Here is a 19,837-nt window from a genome sequence, read left to right as displayed (position 1 = left end):
CTGTCTGTCTGTGTGTGTGTGTGTGTGTGTATGTGTGTGCGCTCTTTATACCTTTCTGTGTAGTAATGACGTTATTATTTCAATCCATCATTTCAGTTGGTGTGCTCTGATGCGTCATGTGGGAGTAGCATCACTACTGCTCCTGGATCTGTTTTCATGTATGTGGCAACATGTCACAGGACATCAGTCCTTTAACACATCAGCGCACGTTTCCTGCTCAACCTACATGTCTGCTTGCCTGATAGGACGTGAGATCTGGCCTTCTGAATGACAGAGTGGGCCTGCAGATTGATGAAATGCTCAATGAAACAATGCCGTTTCCAAAATAACTAACAGAGGCTTACGGACGCTTTGGGAGGAGATTATCAGCATGATTGCCTTCTGTGACAGTCCCTCCACCTCACCCTCCCTGTGTACTCAGGCACAGCCAATCCAGTGCAGAAGAAATGGTCACATGGGGATGTTTCCCCCTCTTTCTGGTGACCCTGACCTTGGGAGAGAAAATATAAGGTTGACAGGTCCACTGCCACCAATCTTACTGTGCTCTTATAGGTCAGTACACTGGTGCATGTCTGCTTTGCTAAACCTAACACTACAACAACATCACTACCAGAACCCTAACCCTACCCGTTGAATCCACCCAAATTTGATGTAATTAACCGTTTGAATTCATTACGTTCTAATGCTGTACCCAGAGGTAGAACTCAAGTTATGTGTGTGTTTTAGCGATTCAGTTCAGGTTATGAGATTGTCAAGATGGGAGACCTTTGGTATTGGAGTTGGTATTTGTGTTCAGGTTGTGACTTTGTTTGTGGTCTGTTTGCAGTTGTGTTGCTGTTGATCAAAGCTCCCAGCGTCCAACATGTCCCTCTTCATGGAGATGAAGGAGTTTGGAGACGCAGCCTCGTTCCTCCGCCTCACCAACCTGGAGCAGCTGGCGGCGAGGACAATGGCGTTCGACGGTAGCGGCACACCCCAGGACAACCTTTCATCGAAACATCCGGATAATCTTGAAATGGAAATAATTCCATGTGCCCCTAATCTAACTGGATTTAAACCAAATGGATACTTCACATTCAGAGTCTCTCCTCAATAGCTCAGCAGTAGTTACTTTAAACTGGGATTATGCCTATTCACATACTGTCATACAGTGTCTGGACGAGTTGAGTGTGACTGATGATCACCATGACAGCTGTTGTGTCCCTAAGGTACAAAGCGAGTGTGGATTCCCGATGACAAGGAGGCCTACATAGAGGTGGAGGTTAAAGAGATCGACGGAGACCAGGCTACCGTGGAAACTAAGGATGGACAGGTTAGTTATCTACTTGATAGGGGTGTTAGTTGTACAATGATGGAGTTAGCTGTCCAATGGGGGAGTTAATTGTTCACTCAGTTACTTAGCTGTTAAATTGGAGTAGTTCTGAGTTAACAACAATTCTGTTCTCAATAAAATATCGTATTAATCTGTGTGCCAAGCCAAAGTGGTGTCCCTACTGCACATTCACCTCCCAGCGTGAGTGTTACTAACGTTTCCACATCTTTCTGCCAGACCTTGGTGGTTCGGGAGAATGACATTCAGCCGATGAACCCTCCCAAGTTTGACATGATGGAGGACATGGCCATGCTGACCAACCTCAACGAAGCCTCGGTCCTCTTCAACCTGAGCAGGCGCTACTCCATGTGGATGATCTATGTGAGAACGCCCCGCAGGCCTCCGAGGGCAGCGTTCTGAACGGACCACAGTGTTCCTGTCCAGGTGGGTCCCACCCACCCGGCTGCTCTGGGTGACACTGGGTGTGTTTGTGTTTGCAGACCTACTCCGGCCTCTTCTGTGTGACCATGAACCCCTACAAGTGGCTTCCTGTGTATTCATCTGCTGTTGTTGCCGCCTATAAAGGGAAGAGGCGCACCGAGGTTCCTCCCCACATCTACGCCATAGCTGACAACGCCTACAACGACATGCTGCGCAGTAGGTCTCCCTGAAGGCTCACTCTCTCCTCTCTCTCTCTCTCTCTCTCTCTCTCTCTCTCTCTCTCTCTCTCTCTCTCCTCTCTCTCTGTCTGTCTTTCTCTCTCTCTCTCTCTCTCTCTCTCTCTCTCTCTCTCTCTCTCTCTCTCTCCTCTCTCTCTGTCTTTCTTTCTTTCTCTCTCCTTTTTTCCCTCTTTCTCTCAGAGTATGTTGCTGTACTCTAATAACTGTCTCTGTCCTCTACAGATGGAGAGAATCAGTCCATGCTGATCACGTAAGTCAGTGCAGTCCAGTCCCAGAAATACTATTTCTCTTTATGTTTTACATTCAGGACTATTACAGCCTAGTTGTGTTCCAGTTATGATCTAGCACTATTTTAGCTGTACGGTTGTGTTCATGAAAACACTTGCATTTCAGGCCAATGCAAACCAAGTTGACTTGTTGACCATTTACAGATTTCTCTTTGTTCTATTGGAAACTACTGTGCTGTTTTCTGACAGATTTGTAAGACATCATAATGATGTGTTCTACTTTTTTGCATCATATCTCTGTCTACCAATCCCAGAGGAGAGTCCGGTGCTGGCAAAACCGTCAACACCAAACGTGTCATTCAGTATTTTGCCATAGTAGCCGCCCTGGGGGAAGCTGTGAGGAAAGGAGTAAGACAGAAACTTCACTCTCTCCAACTCTCCCTTTTTGGTCCATTTCGATTTTTCTCCCTGATTTCTTTTCTTGAAAGCAGTCTTTGTTAACCACCACTACTACTGTGAATCACAGCTGTGATTTGGATGCTTTGCCCTCCTGCATCTGCTCCCTTTTTCTATCATCCCTATGTAATCCCTTTTTTATTTCCGTCTTCCCTCAATTCCTCCCAGCTTTTTGAACATAACAACTTGAGACTCATTTTGATCTTTGTCTCTTGGAACCCGTCCTTCTTGTAATCCTCTCATCATAGCCCTCCAACTTTCTCTCTCTCTCTCTCTCTCTCTCTCTCTCTCTCTCTCTCTCTCTCTCTCTCTCTCTCTCTCTCTCTCTCTCTCTCTCTCTCTCTCTCTCTCTCTCTCTCTCTCTCTCTCTCTCTCTCTCTCTCTCTCTCTCTCTCTCTCTCTTTCTCTCTCTCTCTGGACTATTTCTCCCCCTTTGCCTTGTTACGGACATGTTGTCAGTTAGTATGTTGTTCGAGTTAGGTTGTCAGGGAGACAGTCGCCAGGACAGCTGTATTGTCAGAGACTTTAACAGAGTAACATTTGTGTTGTCTGAGTGGCAGCTGCACTACCAGGAAGACAGTCTGGGTTGGCAGGGAGATAGCTGCGGTTTTAAAGAGGCAGTTGAGTTATTATCAAGGATTTTGTTGACAGTGGTACAGTGCATCACAATGATCCATGCTGCTCTCCTTACACCAGGGGACACTAGAGGACCAGATTATCGAGGCCAACCCTGCAATGGAGGCTTTCGGCAACGCCAAGACCCTCAGGAACGACAACTCATCTCGATTTGTGAGTGTCACTGACAAAGACAAAACCCACCTGGTCAAACCTGCCTAGACTGGAAGAACCAAGTCTTATCCTTGTCATTCATATTAATATACCAAGTGTGTCCCTAAAACATCACTAGTACTAAGACTATATTACCAGAAACAAGTAAATGTAATACCCCCTCATATCTGTGCTTACAGGGAAAGTTCATCCGAATCCATTTTGGTCCGTCAGGGAAACTGGCATCGGCTGATATTGACATCTGTAAGCCCTGTTCCATTATCTGTTGGTTGAACTGTCTTCTATGTCTCCAGTTTCAATGTAGTAATTATCTCCCGTCTATCCATCTCTCCCCCCCCCCCTCTGTCTCTCTCTCTCTCTTCTCTCTCTCTCTCCTCTCCTCTCTCTCTCTCTCCTCTCTCTCTCTCCTCTCTCTCCTTCTCTCTCTCTCTCTCTCTCTCTCTCTCTCTCTCTCTCTCTCTCTCTGTCTCTCTGTCTCTCTTCTCTCTCTCTCTCTCTCTCTCTCTCTCTCTCTCTCTCTCTCTCTCTCTCTCTCTCTCTCTCTCTCTTCTCTCTCTCTCTCTCTCTCTCTCTTCTCTTCTCTCTCTCTCTCTCTCTCTCTCTCTCTCTCTCTCTCTCTCTCTCTCTCTCTCTCTCATGACTGCAGACCTTCTGGAAAAGTCTAGAGTTGTGTTCCAGCAGCCTGGGGAGAGGAGCTATCACATCTACTACCAGATACTGTCTCACCACAAACCAGAGCTTCAGGGTACGGACAACAGGGGGTCAGGGGGGCTGGGAGGAAGGGGGACTGGTGGAGCTGGATGACTGGGGGCTGGGTGACTGGGGGCTGGGTGACTAGAGGCTTGGTGACTGGGGGCTTGGTGACTAGGGGCTGGGTGACTGGGGGCTGGGTGACTGGGGGCTTGGTGACTGGGGGCTTGGTGACTGGGGGCTTGGTGACTAGGGGCTTGGTGACTGGGGGCTTGGTGACTAGGGGCTGGGTGACTGGGGGCTGGGTGACTGGGGGCTTGGTGACTGGGGGCTGGGTGACTGGGGGCTTGGTGACTGGGGGCTGGGTGACTGGGGGCTTGGTGACTGGGGGCTGGAGGCTGAAGGGCTGGGGTTCGAGGACTGGGGGCTAGAAGATAAAGCCTGACAGTGTTGATGAAGTGTGATGACTTGTAGAAATTGATAGTGCAGATGCCGTCTGACTTTCCAGACATGCTGCTGATCACCACCAACCCCTACGACTACCATTTCTGCAGTCAAGGCGTCATCACCGTGGAGAGCATGAACGATGGAGAAGAGCTGATGGCTACTGATGTAAGACCCCACATCCTCACGGTAGCACTCACTAGCCCTGGAAAATGTCTGATTTAGACATTCCTTCTTACTACGTCTCCATCTCTCTCCTCTCACCCCTCCCTCCCTGCCTCCTACACCTCTGCTCCCCTGACCATCTCCCAGCATGCCATGGACACGCTGGGATTCACCCCCGAGGAAAAGTACGGCTGTTACAAGATCGTGGGTGCCATCATGCACTTTGGGAACATGAAGTTCAAGAAGAGGCAGAGAGAAGACCAGGCAGAAGCAGATGGCACGGAGAGTGAGTCTTCATCTAAATCAACTCATCCGACTAACTCTTCAAACTCCTCTGACTGGCTCCTCCGACTAACGCACCTCCCTCGTTAATATGTGTTATATGAGATCGGTACTTTTGGAAATGTAGTTTGTGTTCTGTGTTCAGTGTTCTGTACCGTGTTCTCCACAATCTATGTATCTCTACTCTGTGGTCTTTGTGTTCTCCAAACTCTCTTCTCATCTCTGTGTTCCACACACAGTGTTCCACCACCTGCGTTCTTGAGTCTCAGGGGTTACTGTGCTCTGTCTCCAGGTGCAGACAAAGCTTCCTACCTGATGGGCATAAACCCAGCTGACCTCATCAAGGGGCTCCTGAACCCCAGAGTCAAAGTGGGGAATGAATACATTATTAAGGGCCAGACTGTTGAGCAGGTGGGCTGTTTGGATTGTCTTTGGTGATTTGTGAGCCATGCAGGTGAAGAACATGAGACAGTTTGGGTGTTTCTGTGTGCAGGTGAACTACTCTGTGGGAGCCCTGGCGAAGGCTACCTATGACCGCATGTTTAAGTGGATGGTTGGGAGGATCAACAAGAGTCTGTACACAGCTCTGCCGCGCCAGTACTTCATCGGAGTGTTGGACATTGCCGGCTTTGAGATCTTTGAGGTAAATATTCAAATAGTGGACGGCCCTCTCTGAGATTGTTTGTATTGTCTTGGCAAGAGCAAACAAACAAAAAACTTTCTTCTTGTCGTTTGTCTGTCCATCCAACTGACCATCCAACTGTCTGTGTCCCTCCCTTTTTGGTCTCCTGTCTCCTACCAGTTCAATAATTTTGAGCAGCTGTGCATCAACTTCACCAACGAGAAGCTGCAGCAGTATTTCAACCATCACATGTTCGTCCTGGAGCAGGAGGAGTACAAGAGGGAGGGCATCGAGTGGACCTTCATAGACTTTGGTTTAGACCTACAGTCCTGCATAGATCTCATTGAAAAGGTAAACAGTTGGAAGCCAATTGAATGGCCTGTGGACGGATGTGTACGTGTGTGTTTGTATTTGTGTGTGAGTGTTGTTGTATGTTTAATGTATGATTGTGTGTGTCCTGCAGCCCATGGGCATACTGTCCATCTTGGAGGAGGAGTGTATGTTCCCCAAGGCCACAGATATCAGCTTTAGGACCAAACTTTACGACAACCATGTGGGGAAATCCCCTAACTTCCTCAAGCCAAAACCAGACAAGAAGCGCAAGTACGAGACCCACTTTGAGCTGGTGCACTACGCTGGAGTGGTGAGTGTCACAGTCAGTTTTCTGCCTCTAACAGATTGGCATCAAGCCATGGTCATCATGATTGTGTTCTTCTGCAGGTTCCATACAATATCAACGGATGGCTGGACAAGAACAGAGACCCCTTAAATGAGTCTGTGGTGTTATGCTTCCAGAAGTCTTCCAACAAACTGCTGGCTAGCCTGTTTGAGACCTTCGTCAGCTCAGATGCAGGTGGCCAGTCCCAACACATGGACAGAGCTCCCATCCACAGCCAATCCCATATCTGCTACCAGCTAACCAATCAAAGGCTATAATCTCATGTTAGCTGTGAAAAGCACGGGTGGGGTTTAATCATGGTGTGTTGCTACCTTGTTATCCTTTCCAGCAGCTGATCCCAAGACAGGAACCAAAGAGAGGAGGAAGAAGGGAGCCTCGTTTCAGACAGTTTCTCAGCTACACAAGGTGGGTGCCTTGGAGGGACCCGCAGACAGAAAATACAAGATTCCTTCCTTGTCCAGAACGTCTCATGAGAAACAGAAGCATGAGTAGCAGGAGTTGTGGTGTGCTCTGGCTTTGAGAGGGAAGTAGTTAAGACTTGTAGTGATGTTTAGGTACCTGAAGTCATGAACATCACTCCAAGTCTGTGCTATCTCCACTCTCAATACACATCTGTACATAGGGCTCAACCCAGAAGCAAAACAGTTACACGCTTTGATTGATCACAAGTTTAAAAATCACCAACAGAAGTCTGCAATTTAGTTCTATTAAGACTTGAGCTCAGTTGCAAAATAGAAAAGTCTAAACCTAGCCTAAGACTACTTATCCACTGGAAATATCTCTTTGCAGGAGAATCTGAATAAACTTATGGCCAACCTGCGTAGCACACAACCCCATTTTGTGCGCTGTATCATCCCCAATGAGAGCAAGACTCCAGGTGAGAGATGACCCTGAACCTGTCTCTCCTGTTTGTCGGTACCTCACCTCTGACCCGTCATCCCTGACCCCTGACCTTCTCTCTGTCTCAGGGGTCATGGATCCGATCCAGGTGCTCCACCAGTTGAGGTGCAACGGGGTTCTGGAGGGCATCCGTATTTGCAGGAAGGGCTTCCCCAACCGCATCTTCTATGCCGAGTTTAAACAAAGGTGAACTTTCATCACTCCCCCACTCGCTAACATGAGGACGAAAAGGGATCGCTTTCAAACGACACACGTTGCATCATGGATGCGTGAGCCGCTTGTGTGTCTGTGATAGGTACCGTGTCCTGAACCCATCAGCGATCCCTGAGGACTCGTTTCTGGACAGCAGGAAGGCTGTGGAGAAGCTGCTGGCCTCCCTGGACATCGACCACAGCCAGTACAAGTTTGGCAGCACTAAGGTAGGCCAACATAGAAGTCCATCCATCCACTCTTCTCGCCTCCTCTCCTCTCGCCTCTCCCCCCCCCCCTCGTCTCCTCTCCCCGCTCATGCTCCCCACCCGTCCCCCAGGTGTTCTTCAAGGCAGGCCTCCTGGGTATGCTGGAGGACATGCGTGACGAGCGCCTGTCTGAGATCCTCACCATGCTGCAGGCCATCTGCCGCGGCAAGCTCATGAGGATGGAGCGCAACAGGATCATGGATCAAAAGTAAGACGGGACGGAGACGCGGAGAGCGCTGGTGTTGGGTCTCTCTAATCTGTGTCGCTTAGTATGTCTCCCCCCCGTGTGCCCATAGGGAGGCCCTGATGGTGATTCAGTGGAACATTCGGGCCTTCTACTCAGTGAAGAACTGGCCGTGGATGATGCTGTTCTTCAAACTCCGGCCCCTCCTTCGGAGCGCAACGGCCGAGAAGGAGTTAGTTGCCCTGAAGGAGGAGTCGGCCAAGCTGAAGGAGGGCTTAGACAAGTCAGAAGTCAAGCGCAGGGACATGGAGGAGAAACAAGTGTCTCTAGTCCAGGAGAAGAATGACCTGGCCCTGCAGCTTCAGGCAGTACGTGGAGTCAATTAAGAATCAAATAGGAATGAATTAAGAATCAAATGGCATTCAGTGGATTCCTAATAGACAGTATAGGAATCAGATTGGAGTTAAATAAAACTCAGGTTGGAGTCAAATAGGAATCAGATTGGAGTCATAAAGTAATCCGATTGCAGTCAGATGGGACGACAGAAAGTCAGCTCGACGTGTTCCCTCCTCCTCCAGGAGCAGGACAACCTGGCCGATGCGGAGGACCGCTGTGACCTCCTGATCAAGACCAAGCTGCAGCTGGAGGCCAGGGTGAAGGAGGTGGGAGAGAGGCTGGAGGACGAGGAGGAGATGACCGCCGGCCTCCTGGCCAAGAAGCGCCAGCTGGAGGACGAGTGTGCCGACCTGAAGAAGGACGTGGACGACCTGGAGATCACTCTGGCCAAGGTGGAGAAGGAGAGGCACGGCACGGAGAACAAGGTGACCACTCCTCCGGGAGCAGAGCGTCGCAGCTGCACGGTGGTTTGTCCGAATCCCACGAATGTCAAACCTTCTGCGCGTCCTCCAGGTGAAGAACCTGATGGGAGAGATGGCTGTGCTGGATGAGTCCATCCTGTCCCTGACCAGAGAGAAGGCAGCGCTGCAGGAGGCTCACCAGCAGGCCCTGACTGACCTGCAGTCCCAGGAGGACAAGGTGGCCTCTCTGGCCAAGGCCAAGGCTCGGCTGGAGCAGCACACGGACGACGTGAGTCGGGGACCAGGGCGCTGTGGGACTGGGGTTTGGAGGGGACGGGAGGTAGGTGCCGTTTTAACTCCCCTGCCGCCTATGTAGTTGGAGGGCTCCCTGGAGCAGGAGAAGAGGCTACGGGCCGATTTGGAGCGCTCCAAGCGCAAGCTGGAGGGGGACCTGAAGTTGTCTGTGGAGTCAGTTATGGACCTGCAAAACGACAAGCAGCAACTGGAGGAGAAACTGAAGAAGTTAGACACCACTGCTGACACTCTTCTCACCATCATCACTATCATTATGACATGTGTTCATATAACTGTATATACAATCTGCCTCATGTTGTCCACAGAAAAGACTTTGAGATGACTCAGGCCTTATCCAAGATGGAAGATGAGCAAACCCTTGTAATTCATCTGCAGAAAAGGATCAAAGAATTACAGGTCTGCACTGCTATTTATTTGCATTTATGTAGCTACTTTCCCTTGAACATGAATCGTTAGAGGGATGATTCGGGTCCTAATGATTACAGCCCGGGGGCAGCCTTTTCCCCCCTGACCCAACCGACGACCCCTGACCGTAACCCTTGACCTTTAACCTCTGATCCCCCACCCGTCAGACGCGTATTGAGGAACTGGAGGAGGAGCTGGAGGCGGAGCGAACGTGGCGCAACAAGGCGGAGCGCCAACGGGGGGAGGTGTCCCGCGAGCTGGAGGAGCTGAGCGAGCGCCTGGAGGAGGCGGGCGGAGCCTCGGCCGCCCAGATCGCCGTCAACAAGAAGCGCGAGGCGGACTTCCTGAAGATGCGCCGCGACCTGGAGGAGGCGTCGCTCCACCACGAGGCCACGGCCGCCGCGCTCCGGAGGAAACACGCCGACAGCCTGGCGGAGCTCGCGGAGCAGCTGGACACCCTGCAGAGGGTCAGGCAGAAGCTGGAGAAGGAGAAGGCCGAGGTCAGGATGGAGGCCGAAGACCTGACCTCCAACGTGGAGCAGCTGTCTAAAGCCAAGGTGAGGAGAGAGCGTGGTGGAAGGACGCGGCGGGGCAGGAAGGAGGAGGGAGGGGTGTGATTACAGGTCATCCGTGGAAGGACAAAGGGCTGAAGAGGGGAGATAAAGGATGACCCTAACGGTGTGATGATGTCTGAGATGGTCCCGTAGGAGGTTAGGAAAATGACCGTGATTCATCAGGTTGGTGTCTGCCTGTAATGCAGTGTTGTGCTCCCAGTCCGCCACAGAGAAGATGTGCCGCGTGTACGAGGACCAGATGAACGAGTCCAGAGCGAAGGCGGAGGAGCTGCAGAGGCAGCTGAACGACCTCAGCACACAGAGAGCCCGCGCGGTCACAGAGTGTGGTAGGAGTGACTCACACGTCTTCTGGCCTTCTGGCTAGTCATGTCATCCACATTCAACGATCGCTCGAGAAAAACACTCGAGAGCGTCATTGATCACGATGCCTATCTGCAGCTGAGTACGGTCGAAGGCTGGAGGAAAAGGAGGCCCTTATCAGTCAGCTCCATCGCACCAAGGTGACCTTCAGCCAGAACACCGAAGAGCTGAAGAAACAGCTAGAAGAGGAAACCAAGGTTTGTTCCCCCGACACCACCCTCCACAATTACTCCTGCCCTCATCCTGTATACACACTGTACAAGGAACACAGTACAGGCTCAGATGTGACGCATCCACAAGGGCTGTTTTATGTGTCAAGACAAGGAATGCCCTGGCCCACGCGGTCCAGTCCTCCCGCCATGACTGCAGCCTTCTGAGGGAGCAGTTTGAGGAGGAGCAGGAGGCCAAGGCCGAGCTGCAGCGCGCCCTCTCCAAGGCCAACTCTGAGGTGGCTCAGTGGAGGACCAAGTACGAGACGGACGCCATCCACAGGACGGAGGAGCTGGAGGAGGCCAAGTACGCTTCAGAACCACCTGGAGATGGAACATAACCAGTACTGACAGGCGGCCAGCGTTTAACGCTGTATGGAAGCCAGTACTGGATAGTGGTTAGGGTTACCTGTGTGTAAATATGAGAAAGGTGAGAACTTATTGGGATGTAAACCCTGAACCGTGCGTTTACCTGTCAGGAAGAAGCTGGCTGTTCGTCTGCAGACGACAGAGGAGGCAGTGGAGGCGTCTAATGCCAAGTGTTCTTCCCTGGAGAGGACCAAGGTGCGGCTGCAGACGGAGATGGAGGACCTCATGCTGGAGCTGGAGCGCTCCAACTCTGCAGCTCTCGCCATGGACAAGAAACAACGCAACTTTGACAAGGTGAGTAGTGAAAATAATGACAATGACCATTTTACCATAGGAACTGCGATTGGGCCAATTATGATTTTACCTTTAATAGGTAACTACTTACCTTTAATAACCAGCGTGAGATGTCAAACGTGTATATCACTGGGAGAACGGCCTACGGTACAGTCAGGCTGTGGCTCTTCCCTCAGGTGTTGTCAGAGTGGAGGCAGAAGTTTGAGGAGTCCCAGGCTGAACTGGAAAGTTCCCAGCGAGAGTCTCGCAGCCTGAGTACCGAGCTGTTCAAGCTGAAGCATTGCTACGAGGAGGCCATTGACCACCTGGAGACACTACAGCGGGAGAACAAGAACCTGCAAGGTGCACCTCAACAAAACACTAAACACTGCAGACTCCCAGAGCCGCCTGTTCCAGTGTCTCTAAACGTGACGTCCGTGTCACTGACTGTGACTGTGATGTTTTTGGAACGTGATCCACAGAGGAGATAGCAGACCTGACTGAGCAGATCAGCGAGGGTGGAAAGACCATCCATGAGCTGGAGAGGATGAAGAAGATCCTGGATGTGGAGAAGAGTGACATCAAGGCAGCGCTGGAGGATGCTGAGGTGAGCTCGACTGTAACCCCCGCACCTGTGTTGGTAAGTTGTCTCAGGGATGTTGTTGGCTCATGGACCTCTCACACCATGGTTGCTCTGCTCCAGGGAACTCTTGAACACGAGGAGAGCAAGACTCTACGAGTTCAACTGGAGCTCAGCCAGATCAAAATTCACATAGACAGAAAGATTGCGGAAAAGGACGAGGAGATTGACAACCTTCGGTAAGACGCAGTCGCTCGATTCGACAGAGAGATTCACATAGCAATGGATCGTCCTGACTCAGCGTTTTACCTCCTGCGTTCATCCCTCTAACTGGGCGCCCCTGCTGCCGATGCAGACGCAACCACCAGCGCTCCCTGGAGACCATGCAGACGAGCCTGGAGGCGGAGGTGAGGTCTCGCGGCGAGGCCGTCAGGCTGCGGAAGAAGATGGAGGGAGACCTGAACGAGATGGAGGTGCAGCTCAGCCATGCCAACCGCCAGGCCGCCGAGTCCATGAAGCTACAGCGCCATCTACAGGCTCAGACCAAGGTCAGTCATGCCCCCGCGCTGCCTTCCTTGATGGGAGCTCCAAGGCCACACGGCTCGGGGCAGACTGACCAGGTGTGTCTCACTGCGCCCTCCAGGACCTGCAGCTGGAGCTGTCGGACTGCCTGCACCACAACGGGGAGCTGAAGGAGCAGTGTGGGCTGACGGAGCGTCGCAACACTCTCCTGGCTGCGGAGGTGGAGGAGCTGCGAGGCCTGCTGGAGCAGACGGACCGCGCCCGCAGAATGGCTGAGCTGGAACTGCAGGAGGCCACGGAGAGAGTCAGCCTGCTGCATACACAGGTACACTGAGACAACCCGGGGTAGAGTGGGAAAGATCTGGTAGACTGGTGCCCAGGTAGACTGATGGAGACTTCAGCAGACTGGTGCCCAGGTAGACTGATGGAGACTTCAGCAGACTGGTGCCCAGGTAGACTGGTGCCAGCAGACTGGTGCCCAGGGACATTGAAAGACACTTTGGTAGACGGGTAAATAAAGTACATGCTCAGGTAGAGTTCATAGACATCCATGAAGAATGAACTCTTGTTCCCCTTGCTCCGCTCGAACAGAACACAGGGTTGGTGAACCAGAAGAAGAAACTGGAAGCTGACGTTGCTACGCTGGCAGGGGAGGTGGAGGAGGTGGGCCATGAGTGTCGCAACGCTGAGGAGAAAGCCAAGAAAGCCATCACAGATGTGAGCTACACCTTCAGTTACAGTTTGGGATCCGGACGATCTACACATCTGTGGACCACAAACACACACACACACACACCCACACACACCTTTCTGTGACCTCATCTCCACACACTCCTTCACCGTTCAGGCAGCCATGATGGCTGAAGAGCTGAAGAAGGAGCAGGACACCAGCTCCCACCTGGAGAGGATGAAGAGGAACATGGAGACCACGGTCAAAGACCTGCAGCTTCGCCTCGATGAGGCGGAGCAGATTGCCCTCAAAGGAGGCAAAAAGCAGATTCAGAAACTGGAGGTCAGGGTGAGTTTCCTGTTTCTTCTCATGCTGGACCATGGAGTCTGATGGACCAATAGAATGCAGCCACAACTGCACTTCTCTAGCACAGTTTGGTTCCCATGGGTGTTCTAACGCCAATCATGTGACCTCTGACCTTCACCCTCTGACTCTAGATCAAGGAGCTGGAGACGGAGCTGCTGTGCGAGCAGAAGAAGAGTGAGGAGTTCCAGAAAGGCGTCCGCAGATACGAGAGGAGGGTCAAGGAGCTCTCCTACCAGGTAGAGAACCCGTCTAGTCTAGTCCAAGTTCTCCTACGAGGTAGAGAACCTGTCTAGCTCAAGTTCTCCTACCAGGTAGAGAACCTGTCAAGTCCAAGATCTGCTACCAGGTTTCGGAACTCATCCATACTCTGGATGCTAACCCTGTCCTACATTGTCCCATCATGTCTGTCTCTGTGTGTGTGCAGACTGAGGAGGACAGGAAGACTCTGTTGAGGATGCAGGAGCTGATTGACAAGCTGCAGACCAAAGTGAAGAGCTACAAGAGGCAGGCAGAGGAGGCGGTGAGTGTCCGGTCTCAGGGTCAGGATGCATGGAGGATCCTGGGGGAGGTTTCCACACATGAATGAAGCCCACCCTCATAATGAAGTCCACTTTCACATGGTACCACGTGCCCTCACATGTACACGCCTCCCCACTAGGAAGAGCAGGTGAGCTGCAACATGACCAAGTACAGGAAGATCCAAAACGAGCTGGACGATGCAGAGGAGAGAGTGGATGTGGCTGAGACCCAGGTCAACAAGCTGAAGATTCGCACCCGGGAACAGGTCACTAAGGTCGTGACGAGCATGGTGAGTCATCAATCCACCTGTCAGTCAGTTAATCAATCAATCAGTCACTTAGTCTATCATTTATTCTACCAATATTGTTTTTTAATTCATTCAAACATATGTTTGTCTTTTCCAGATTGTGGAGTGATTGTATGAAGAATTCCTGTGCTGCACTGTCAATGTACTGCCTTTTGAGAGCCGAAGCTGTGTGTATGCGTGGGTGTCCATTCTGTATTCATTTTGGATGTCCAGTGTGTGTGTGTGTGTGTGTGTGTTTGTCACAGGCACATGGCAGGAAAACAGTACCTACTTATGTCTCTGCACCGAAATAAAAAGATGACAGGTTTTGTGTCATGTTGAATGGGTTTGATCACTAAGTGGGAATAATTCATATAGCTCATTTAGAAGTATTTTTTTGTTCGTTGGATCCCGTAAACAATCACATTTCTGTTTCAGAAAGCTCAGTGCATAGCAATGCAATGCATAACATCTTTTAATGATGGCAGAAAGCTATCATCATTAAATAACTAACATCCATCAATATCCACCATTCCCCCTGACAGGGAAAGTCAAACGGAGCCATGAGTTGGGTCTGTGATGGAGGAGTGACTGCACAGACGTGTCTACCAGTAGCAGTGTACCAGTACTGGCATGTGTGCCGGGGTCCTGCTTTTTAAATAGACCGCCACATCAAGTGTTGTGTGAGCGAGCCATCAGCTGATGTTGGCAGCTGACTGTGATTAGCGCTCCTCAGGGGTCTCACGCTGGAACTACCCTCTTCTGGAGAAGCTGCTCCTGAATGTGGATCTTACATTTAATGTAAAAAATCTTACATGTCTACATGTTAGGAAGCGGAAGGTGTGTGTGTGTCTGTGTGTGTCTGTGTGTGTGTCGGTCTGTCTGTCTGTGTGCGTGCCTGCGTGTGTGTTTGTGTAAGGTCACCCAGTGGGCCCCTAGATAATTGGAAGCTTTTCAGAACGAGGGAGTGATTGAAAGAGGACGAAAACAGATTACTGTGCCACCAGAGAAACAGCGGGAGAAATGGGTGGAATGTAGCAGAGAACAATAGAGGGACACACACTGTTGGCGTGAAGAAGAGAAGGGGGTGGAGAAAAAGGAAGTGATGAGGACAACTTGTAAACATATCACCAAGGTTTGCCATATCTAAAATACACCCTCTTTCCTCTCACCCTCACCGTCACAGTGCTTCTATGAAAACACCTGCACAGCACACTCGTTGATCAAACGTCTGCGAAGACCGGATATCAGCAGTGGGTGTCCTTGTTTTGTAAAGCTAATTTAAGGAATGAAAACTCGAAGGGTGTCTGCTTTGCCTTTGTGTGTGTATGTGTGTGTGTGTGTGTCTGATCATGACTGATCAAAGGCGCAGAACTGAAGGCTGGGTCTATGGAACAATCAACATGAAATTACATTATTCACCATAGGCCATCTTAGCATCTGAGTCTTTGATCAATGCCCAGCCTCCTACCTTTTACGATCTCTCTTACAAACATCCATATCGGCCAGTCACACACCAGACACACTCATCCGATAATGAATCTGAGGAGAGGGAGGGGAGGAGGAGGTGGGGTGGGGGGGAATGCGCCAGAGAGAGAGAGAGAGAGAGAGAAAGAGAGGGAGAAAGGGTAAGAGACAGAGACAGAGACAGAGACAGAGAGGGAGGGAGGGAGGGAGGGAGGGAGGGGGGAGGGAGAGAGAGAGAGAGAGAGAGAGAGAGAGAGAGAGAGAGAGAGAGAGAGAGAGAGAGAGGAGAGGAGGGAGGGAGGGAGGGAGGGAGGGAGGGAGGGAGGGAGGGAGGGAGGGAGAGAGAGAGAGAGGGAGAGAGAGAGAGAGAGAGAGAGAGAGAGGGAGGGAGGGAGAGAGAGAGAGGGAGGGAGGGAGGGAGGGAGGGAGGGAGAGGGAGGGAGGGAGGGAGGGAGGGAGAGGAGAGAGAGAGAGAGAGAGAGAGAGAGAGAGAGAGAGAGAGAGAGAGAGAGAGAGTGAAAGGGAGGAGACAGACAGGGATATGGGAGTCGGCAGAAGAGTCTTTGGCAGGGTCAGTCAGAGTGCAGCAGGAGAGCGCTGAACCACACGCACACACTCAGCATGGAAGGTACCGGAGGGTGCGACCATGGATCAGGGATGTACAGCTGCTTCAGAACACGCTAAACAGGGTGAGTGTTCCTACATGCAGACGTCATGGAATTGGGATCTGTGTGAAGTCATTGCCAGAGAGAGGCTAGCAGGTGTCTCAAGCAGAAGCAGGGATGGGGAGCGGGGTTAGGGTTGGTGTGGACACCAGTATGCCTGATGGCGTTTTGGCAGTAATGGCTAATGTTTTGAATCTGTTAGATCATCTCATAAGACTTGTGATTGTGGATGTGCCATGGTTTTGTGTGGCATGTCGAACTTAGGGAATAGTGTAGCACGTGCGTCATTGTGTTGACAACACATCAATACAGCCTTTACACTAACCTGTAAAAGCTGTAGAGATTTTGTTTCATTATGATATAACCGGAACCTCTATGACAAAATACTGTGAATATAGTGATTATGTTGTATGGGATTGTTAGTGCTACAGTTTCACAGCAGATGTTTTGAAGGCCTACCAAGAGGTCAATATCTCCTCTACTCTCCTCCCCATCTCTGTGTTTTTCCTCTCCTTCACACTGTCAAATGAGGGGATGCATGGAAAGGTTAATCCTGGTTCACCAGTGTGTGTGTGTGTTGTGATTCATGCCTCTCTAAGCACATTGATCCCGGGACAATGACTTCTATAGGCAATTATGGTCATTCACACACACTGATGCAAACAAGATCACCCACTCATAAACACACGCACACGTTTTTTTTAGGCACAGAGCGAGGGTGCAATTGGTCAGAGCTAATTCTAACTCTGATCGACAGGTCCTAATGAGGGCACAGACGTTTAATAATCTTCAGTGGTCAACATGACTGGCTAGCGGTCATCTGGTGGGCAGCCACCACTGTGCTAACACCATGCGTGACTCCACACCCCCGCAGAAATGTTCCAGGTTCACCTGACTTCAGTCAGCTTATTTCAGTCAATGAAGAGCAAATGACTCAGAAACACATTCTTCCTCTCGCTCACACGTCTTCTTCCCCCTTCTTCCCTTCCTCTCTTCTTCTCTGTTCTGCCCTTCCTTTCCTAGGCATCATGTCCATCTCCTTGGTAACAGTCTCAGCTACAGCCAATGTGACCACGCCGTTTGCGGTCGTGACCCCAGCCTCCGTGACTCCTGCGGGGAACAATGCTTCTGAGCACGTGCGGGACGCGGCCCTGGCCATAGCCGAGGTGGTCGTGTTGTCGGTCATCTTAGCAATGGCGTTGCTTGGTAACGGACTGGTGTTGGTGGTGTTGCTGAGGCGGAGACGACACCACACTCCGCTCCACCGGTTCATGTCCAACCTGTGTTTGGCTGACCTGGTAGTGGCGCTGTTCCAGGTAACACACAGGACCAGGGTGTCCCCACAGACTCATGCACACTGGCTGCACAGCATCTACACACAAACATGTAGGAGGAGGACACCAGAATCAAAATGTGGTTTAATCGCCATGTAGGTTTATACAAACACAGAATATAGTTTGGCAGGGAGGTTCAAGATGAAGGTGGCTTATGTGTAATGTAATTGCCATTAGATGGACCAATAATAGAGAGTCCTTGGCCTTGTTGAAGAGGCCAGTAGCAGATGGAAAGAAACGATTCTTGTGGCGTGAGGTTTTGGTCCATGGACCACAGCCTTCTGCCAGAACCACAGCCTTCTGCCAATCCTCACTGCCATACTCATGTGACTCAACACGGTTCCCTTTCTCCTGCAGGTGCTACCACAGTTGGTGTGGGACATCACAGGTCGTTTCAGAGGCCCTGACTTCCTGTGTCGCCTGGTCAAGTACCTCCAGGTACTCGGCATGTTTGCCTCCTCCTACATGATCGTTGCCATGACTATTGACCGCCATTACGCCATCTGCTGCCCACTGAAGGCCTACAGCGGTGGGGGCACCCAACGCTGGAACACACTAATACTGCTGGCCTGGGGCCTGTCCACCCTGCTGAGCCTGCCACAGGTACACACACACACACACACACGGCCATGTCCTTGTGTCTGGCCCTCTTTCACCACACCGTGTGTCTCTCTCTCCAGGTGTTCATCTTCTCGAGGTCGGAGGTGGCTCCAGGAGTGTTTGAGTGTTGGGGGAACTTTGCTGAACACTGGGGCCTGAAGGCCTATGTCACATGGATGACCCTGGCTGTCTTCATCCTGCCTGTCCTCATCATCACCGTCTGCCAGGTAGGTGCTGCAGCAGCCGGGAGCAGGACACGTTCACACCATGAGCCACTGAGAGATGAGAAGAATGTGTGTCAAAGACAAAGAGCCAATGGATTTATATAGAAATGATCTCTCCCCTCTCCTCCTCTCCCAGGTCCGTATCTTCAGAGAGATCCATGACAATCTCTACAAGTCAGAGCGTCGGCTGTCCCCTGCCTCCGTCCTCTTCCCCCCTCCCTCCTCTCGCCGGGACAGCCACCGAGTGGGAGGAGCCAGCAGAGGGAGGCTCAGCCTATCACCATGTGCTCCTACCACACTGTCCAGCCTCCACGGTGACAACCCTGCCTTTGTCTCCAACCCTCTGTCTCAACACTTCCTTCCATTGGCTCCCCTTCCATCCAGCAGTGTCGCCTTACACTGTGATAACTCCGCCTACTCGGGTAAACTTGGGAGTTTTTTGTGTATGGAGATCATAGCAAGATTGGAGATGGGAGATGATAGCCAAGAGGGCTCAACATAACATCAAATTTCCTGTGGTAATACTTGGATGATGACAACCGATCTGTTTCTTCATTAAATGTCGCGTTTAGCCTGCTGTTGCCTCTGTAACCTATTCTAGGCGAGCCGCAGTCTGACGTTCTTCTTGAGCCCCCCATGCCTGCTCACCGCTGCCCTTTGACCCCGGGCCCCCGGCCCAGGGTGGGCGGGGTGTCGGCAGCTATGTCTAAGACGGTGAGGATGACCCTGGTCATAGTTCTGGTCTACACCGTCTGCTGGGCTCCCTTTTTCAGCGTGCAGCTGTGGGCTGCCTGGGACCCCAACCCTCCACAGAACAGTAAGCACAAACGGACACTCCCTCCCTCTCTCTCCCCTTCTCTCTCTGACAGTAGGCTCATGTGTCTGTGGTCCTATCACTGGCCAGTCTGACCGCTGTGTGTGTTTAGGCGCCGTGTTTGCCCTCCTCATGCTGTTGGCCAGTCTGAACTCGTGCACCAACCCCTGGATCTACTCGGCCTTCTCCAGCAGCGTGTCTCCAGAGCTGCGCCTTCTGCTGCTCTGCCAGGGACACACAGAGCGCCGGGGCTCGCTCCCCAACGACTCCACCACCACACACACCTCCACAAACTGACACACACCTCCACAAACTGACACACACCTCCACAAACTGACACACACACCTCCACATACTGACACATGCCACACACTCCTCCACATACTGACAAGCCACACACACTTCCACATACCTCCACACACGCCTCCACATACGCCTCCACAAACTGACACACGCATACCTCAAGTAGCGACACACTGAAGCCTAGGTCTCCTGACACACACACGGAATACGGTGCCTTCACAGTCTTCTTTCGTTTTAACATTCCTATCTCTAGAATGTCAAATATGTAAAGTAATGTGTCATTAATTCACACAGTC

General features: G+C 51.4%; 2 protein-coding genes across 3 annotated transcripts; both read left to right on the top strand.

The window, feature by feature from the left end:
- Nucleotides 1-531: 531 nt before the first annotated feature.
- On the top strand, nucleotides 532-14,477 carry LOC124480961 (myosin-7B-like). Of its 2 annotated transcripts, none has more exons than XM_047040647.1 (43): nucleotides 532-552; nucleotides 827-962; nucleotides 1,209-1,312; nucleotides 1,550-1,693; nucleotides 1,813-1,969; nucleotides 2,215-2,242; nucleotides 2,534-2,627; nucleotides 3,372-3,464; nucleotides 3,644-3,707; nucleotides 4,111-4,209; nucleotides 4,663-4,766; nucleotides 4,911-5,049; nucleotides 5,338-5,456; nucleotides 5,539-5,688; nucleotides 5,848-6,018; nucleotides 6,131-6,310; nucleotides 6,388-6,520; nucleotides 6,678-6,751; nucleotides 7,136-7,223; nucleotides 7,315-7,432; nucleotides 7,542-7,665; nucleotides 7,776-7,912; nucleotides 8,001-8,256; nucleotides 8,467-8,709; nucleotides 8,798-8,974; nucleotides 9,062-9,207; nucleotides 9,306-9,396; nucleotides 9,573-9,962; nucleotides 10,180-10,306; nucleotides 10,419-10,537; nucleotides 10,660-10,856; nucleotides 11,029-11,212; nucleotides 11,389-11,554; nucleotides 11,674-11,798; nucleotides 11,895-12,010; nucleotides 12,127-12,319; nucleotides 12,415-12,618; nucleotides 12,885-13,010; nucleotides 13,141-13,311; nucleotides 13,461-13,565; nucleotides 13,754-13,849; nucleotides 13,988-14,137; nucleotides 14,253-14,477. In XM_047040647.1, exons 2-43 carry the CDS (start codon nucleotides 863-865, stop codon nucleotides 14,262-14,264), a joined length of 5,814 nt encoding a protein of 1,937 aa, XP_046896603.1. In that variant the 5' UTR covers nucleotides 532-552; nucleotides 827-862; the 3' UTR covers nucleotides 14,265-14,477. The 2 variants fall into 2 exon arrangements, with proteins under 2 accessions (XP_046896603.1, XP_046896602.1); XM_047040646.1 differs by having other exon boundaries at nucleotides 6,675-6,751.
- Nucleotides 14,478-16,116: 1,639 nt separating this feature from the next.
- Nucleotides 16,117-19,630, top strand: LOC124481002 (vasopressin V2 receptor-like). The gene is made up of 7 exons (XM_047040734.1): nucleotides 16,117-16,290; nucleotides 17,290-17,582; nucleotides 17,958-18,203; nucleotides 18,281-18,427; nucleotides 18,561-18,846; nucleotides 19,026-19,241; nucleotides 19,351-19,630. Exons 1-7 carry the CDS (start codon nucleotides 16,248-16,250, stop codon nucleotides 19,533-19,535), a joined length of 1,416 nt encoding a protein of 471 aa, XP_046896690.1. The 5' UTR covers nucleotides 16,117-16,247; the 3' UTR covers nucleotides 19,536-19,630.
- Nucleotides 19,631-19,837: the final 207 nt, after the last annotated feature.

This window comes from Hypomesus transpacificus, chromosome 18, assembly GCF_021917145.1.
Source record: "Hypomesus transpacificus isolate Combined female chromosome 18, fHypTra1, whole genome shotgun sequence".
In the NCBI taxonomy this organism is placed as follows: Eukaryota; Metazoa; Chordata; class Actinopteri; order Osmeriformes; family Osmeridae; genus Hypomesus; species Hypomesus transpacificus.
This window is presented reverse-complemented; position numbering and strand designations above follow the sequence as displayed.

Excerpts from the sequence above, each read along its gene's own strand:
- LOC124480961 (XM_047040646.1), top strand. The coding sequence starts at position 863 with ATGTCCCTCTTCATGGAGATGAAGGAGTTTGGAGACGCAGCCTCGTTC. Across the intron at positions 6,752-7,135 it reads CAGTTTCTCAGCTACACAAG|GAGAATCTGAATAAACTTAT; the intron begins GTGGGTGCCTTG and ends ATCTCTTTGCAG. Across the intron at positions 12,011-12,126 it reads GAGGAGATTGACAACCTTCG|ACGCAACCACCAGCGCTCCC; the intron begins GTAAGACGCAGT and ends CTGCCGATGCAG.
- LOC124481002 (XM_047040734.1), top strand. The coding sequence starts at position 16,248 with ATGGATCAGGGATGTACAGCTGCTTCAGAACACGCTAAACAGG. Across the intron at positions 18,428-18,560 it reads TCATCATCACCGTCTGCCAG|GTCCGTATCTTCAGAGAGAT; the intron begins GTAGGTGCTGCA and ends CTCCTCTCCCAG. Across the intron at positions 18,847-19,025 it reads TGATAACTCCGCCTACTCGG|GCGAGCCGCAGTCTGACGTT; the intron begins GTAAACTTGGGA and ends AACCTATTCTAG.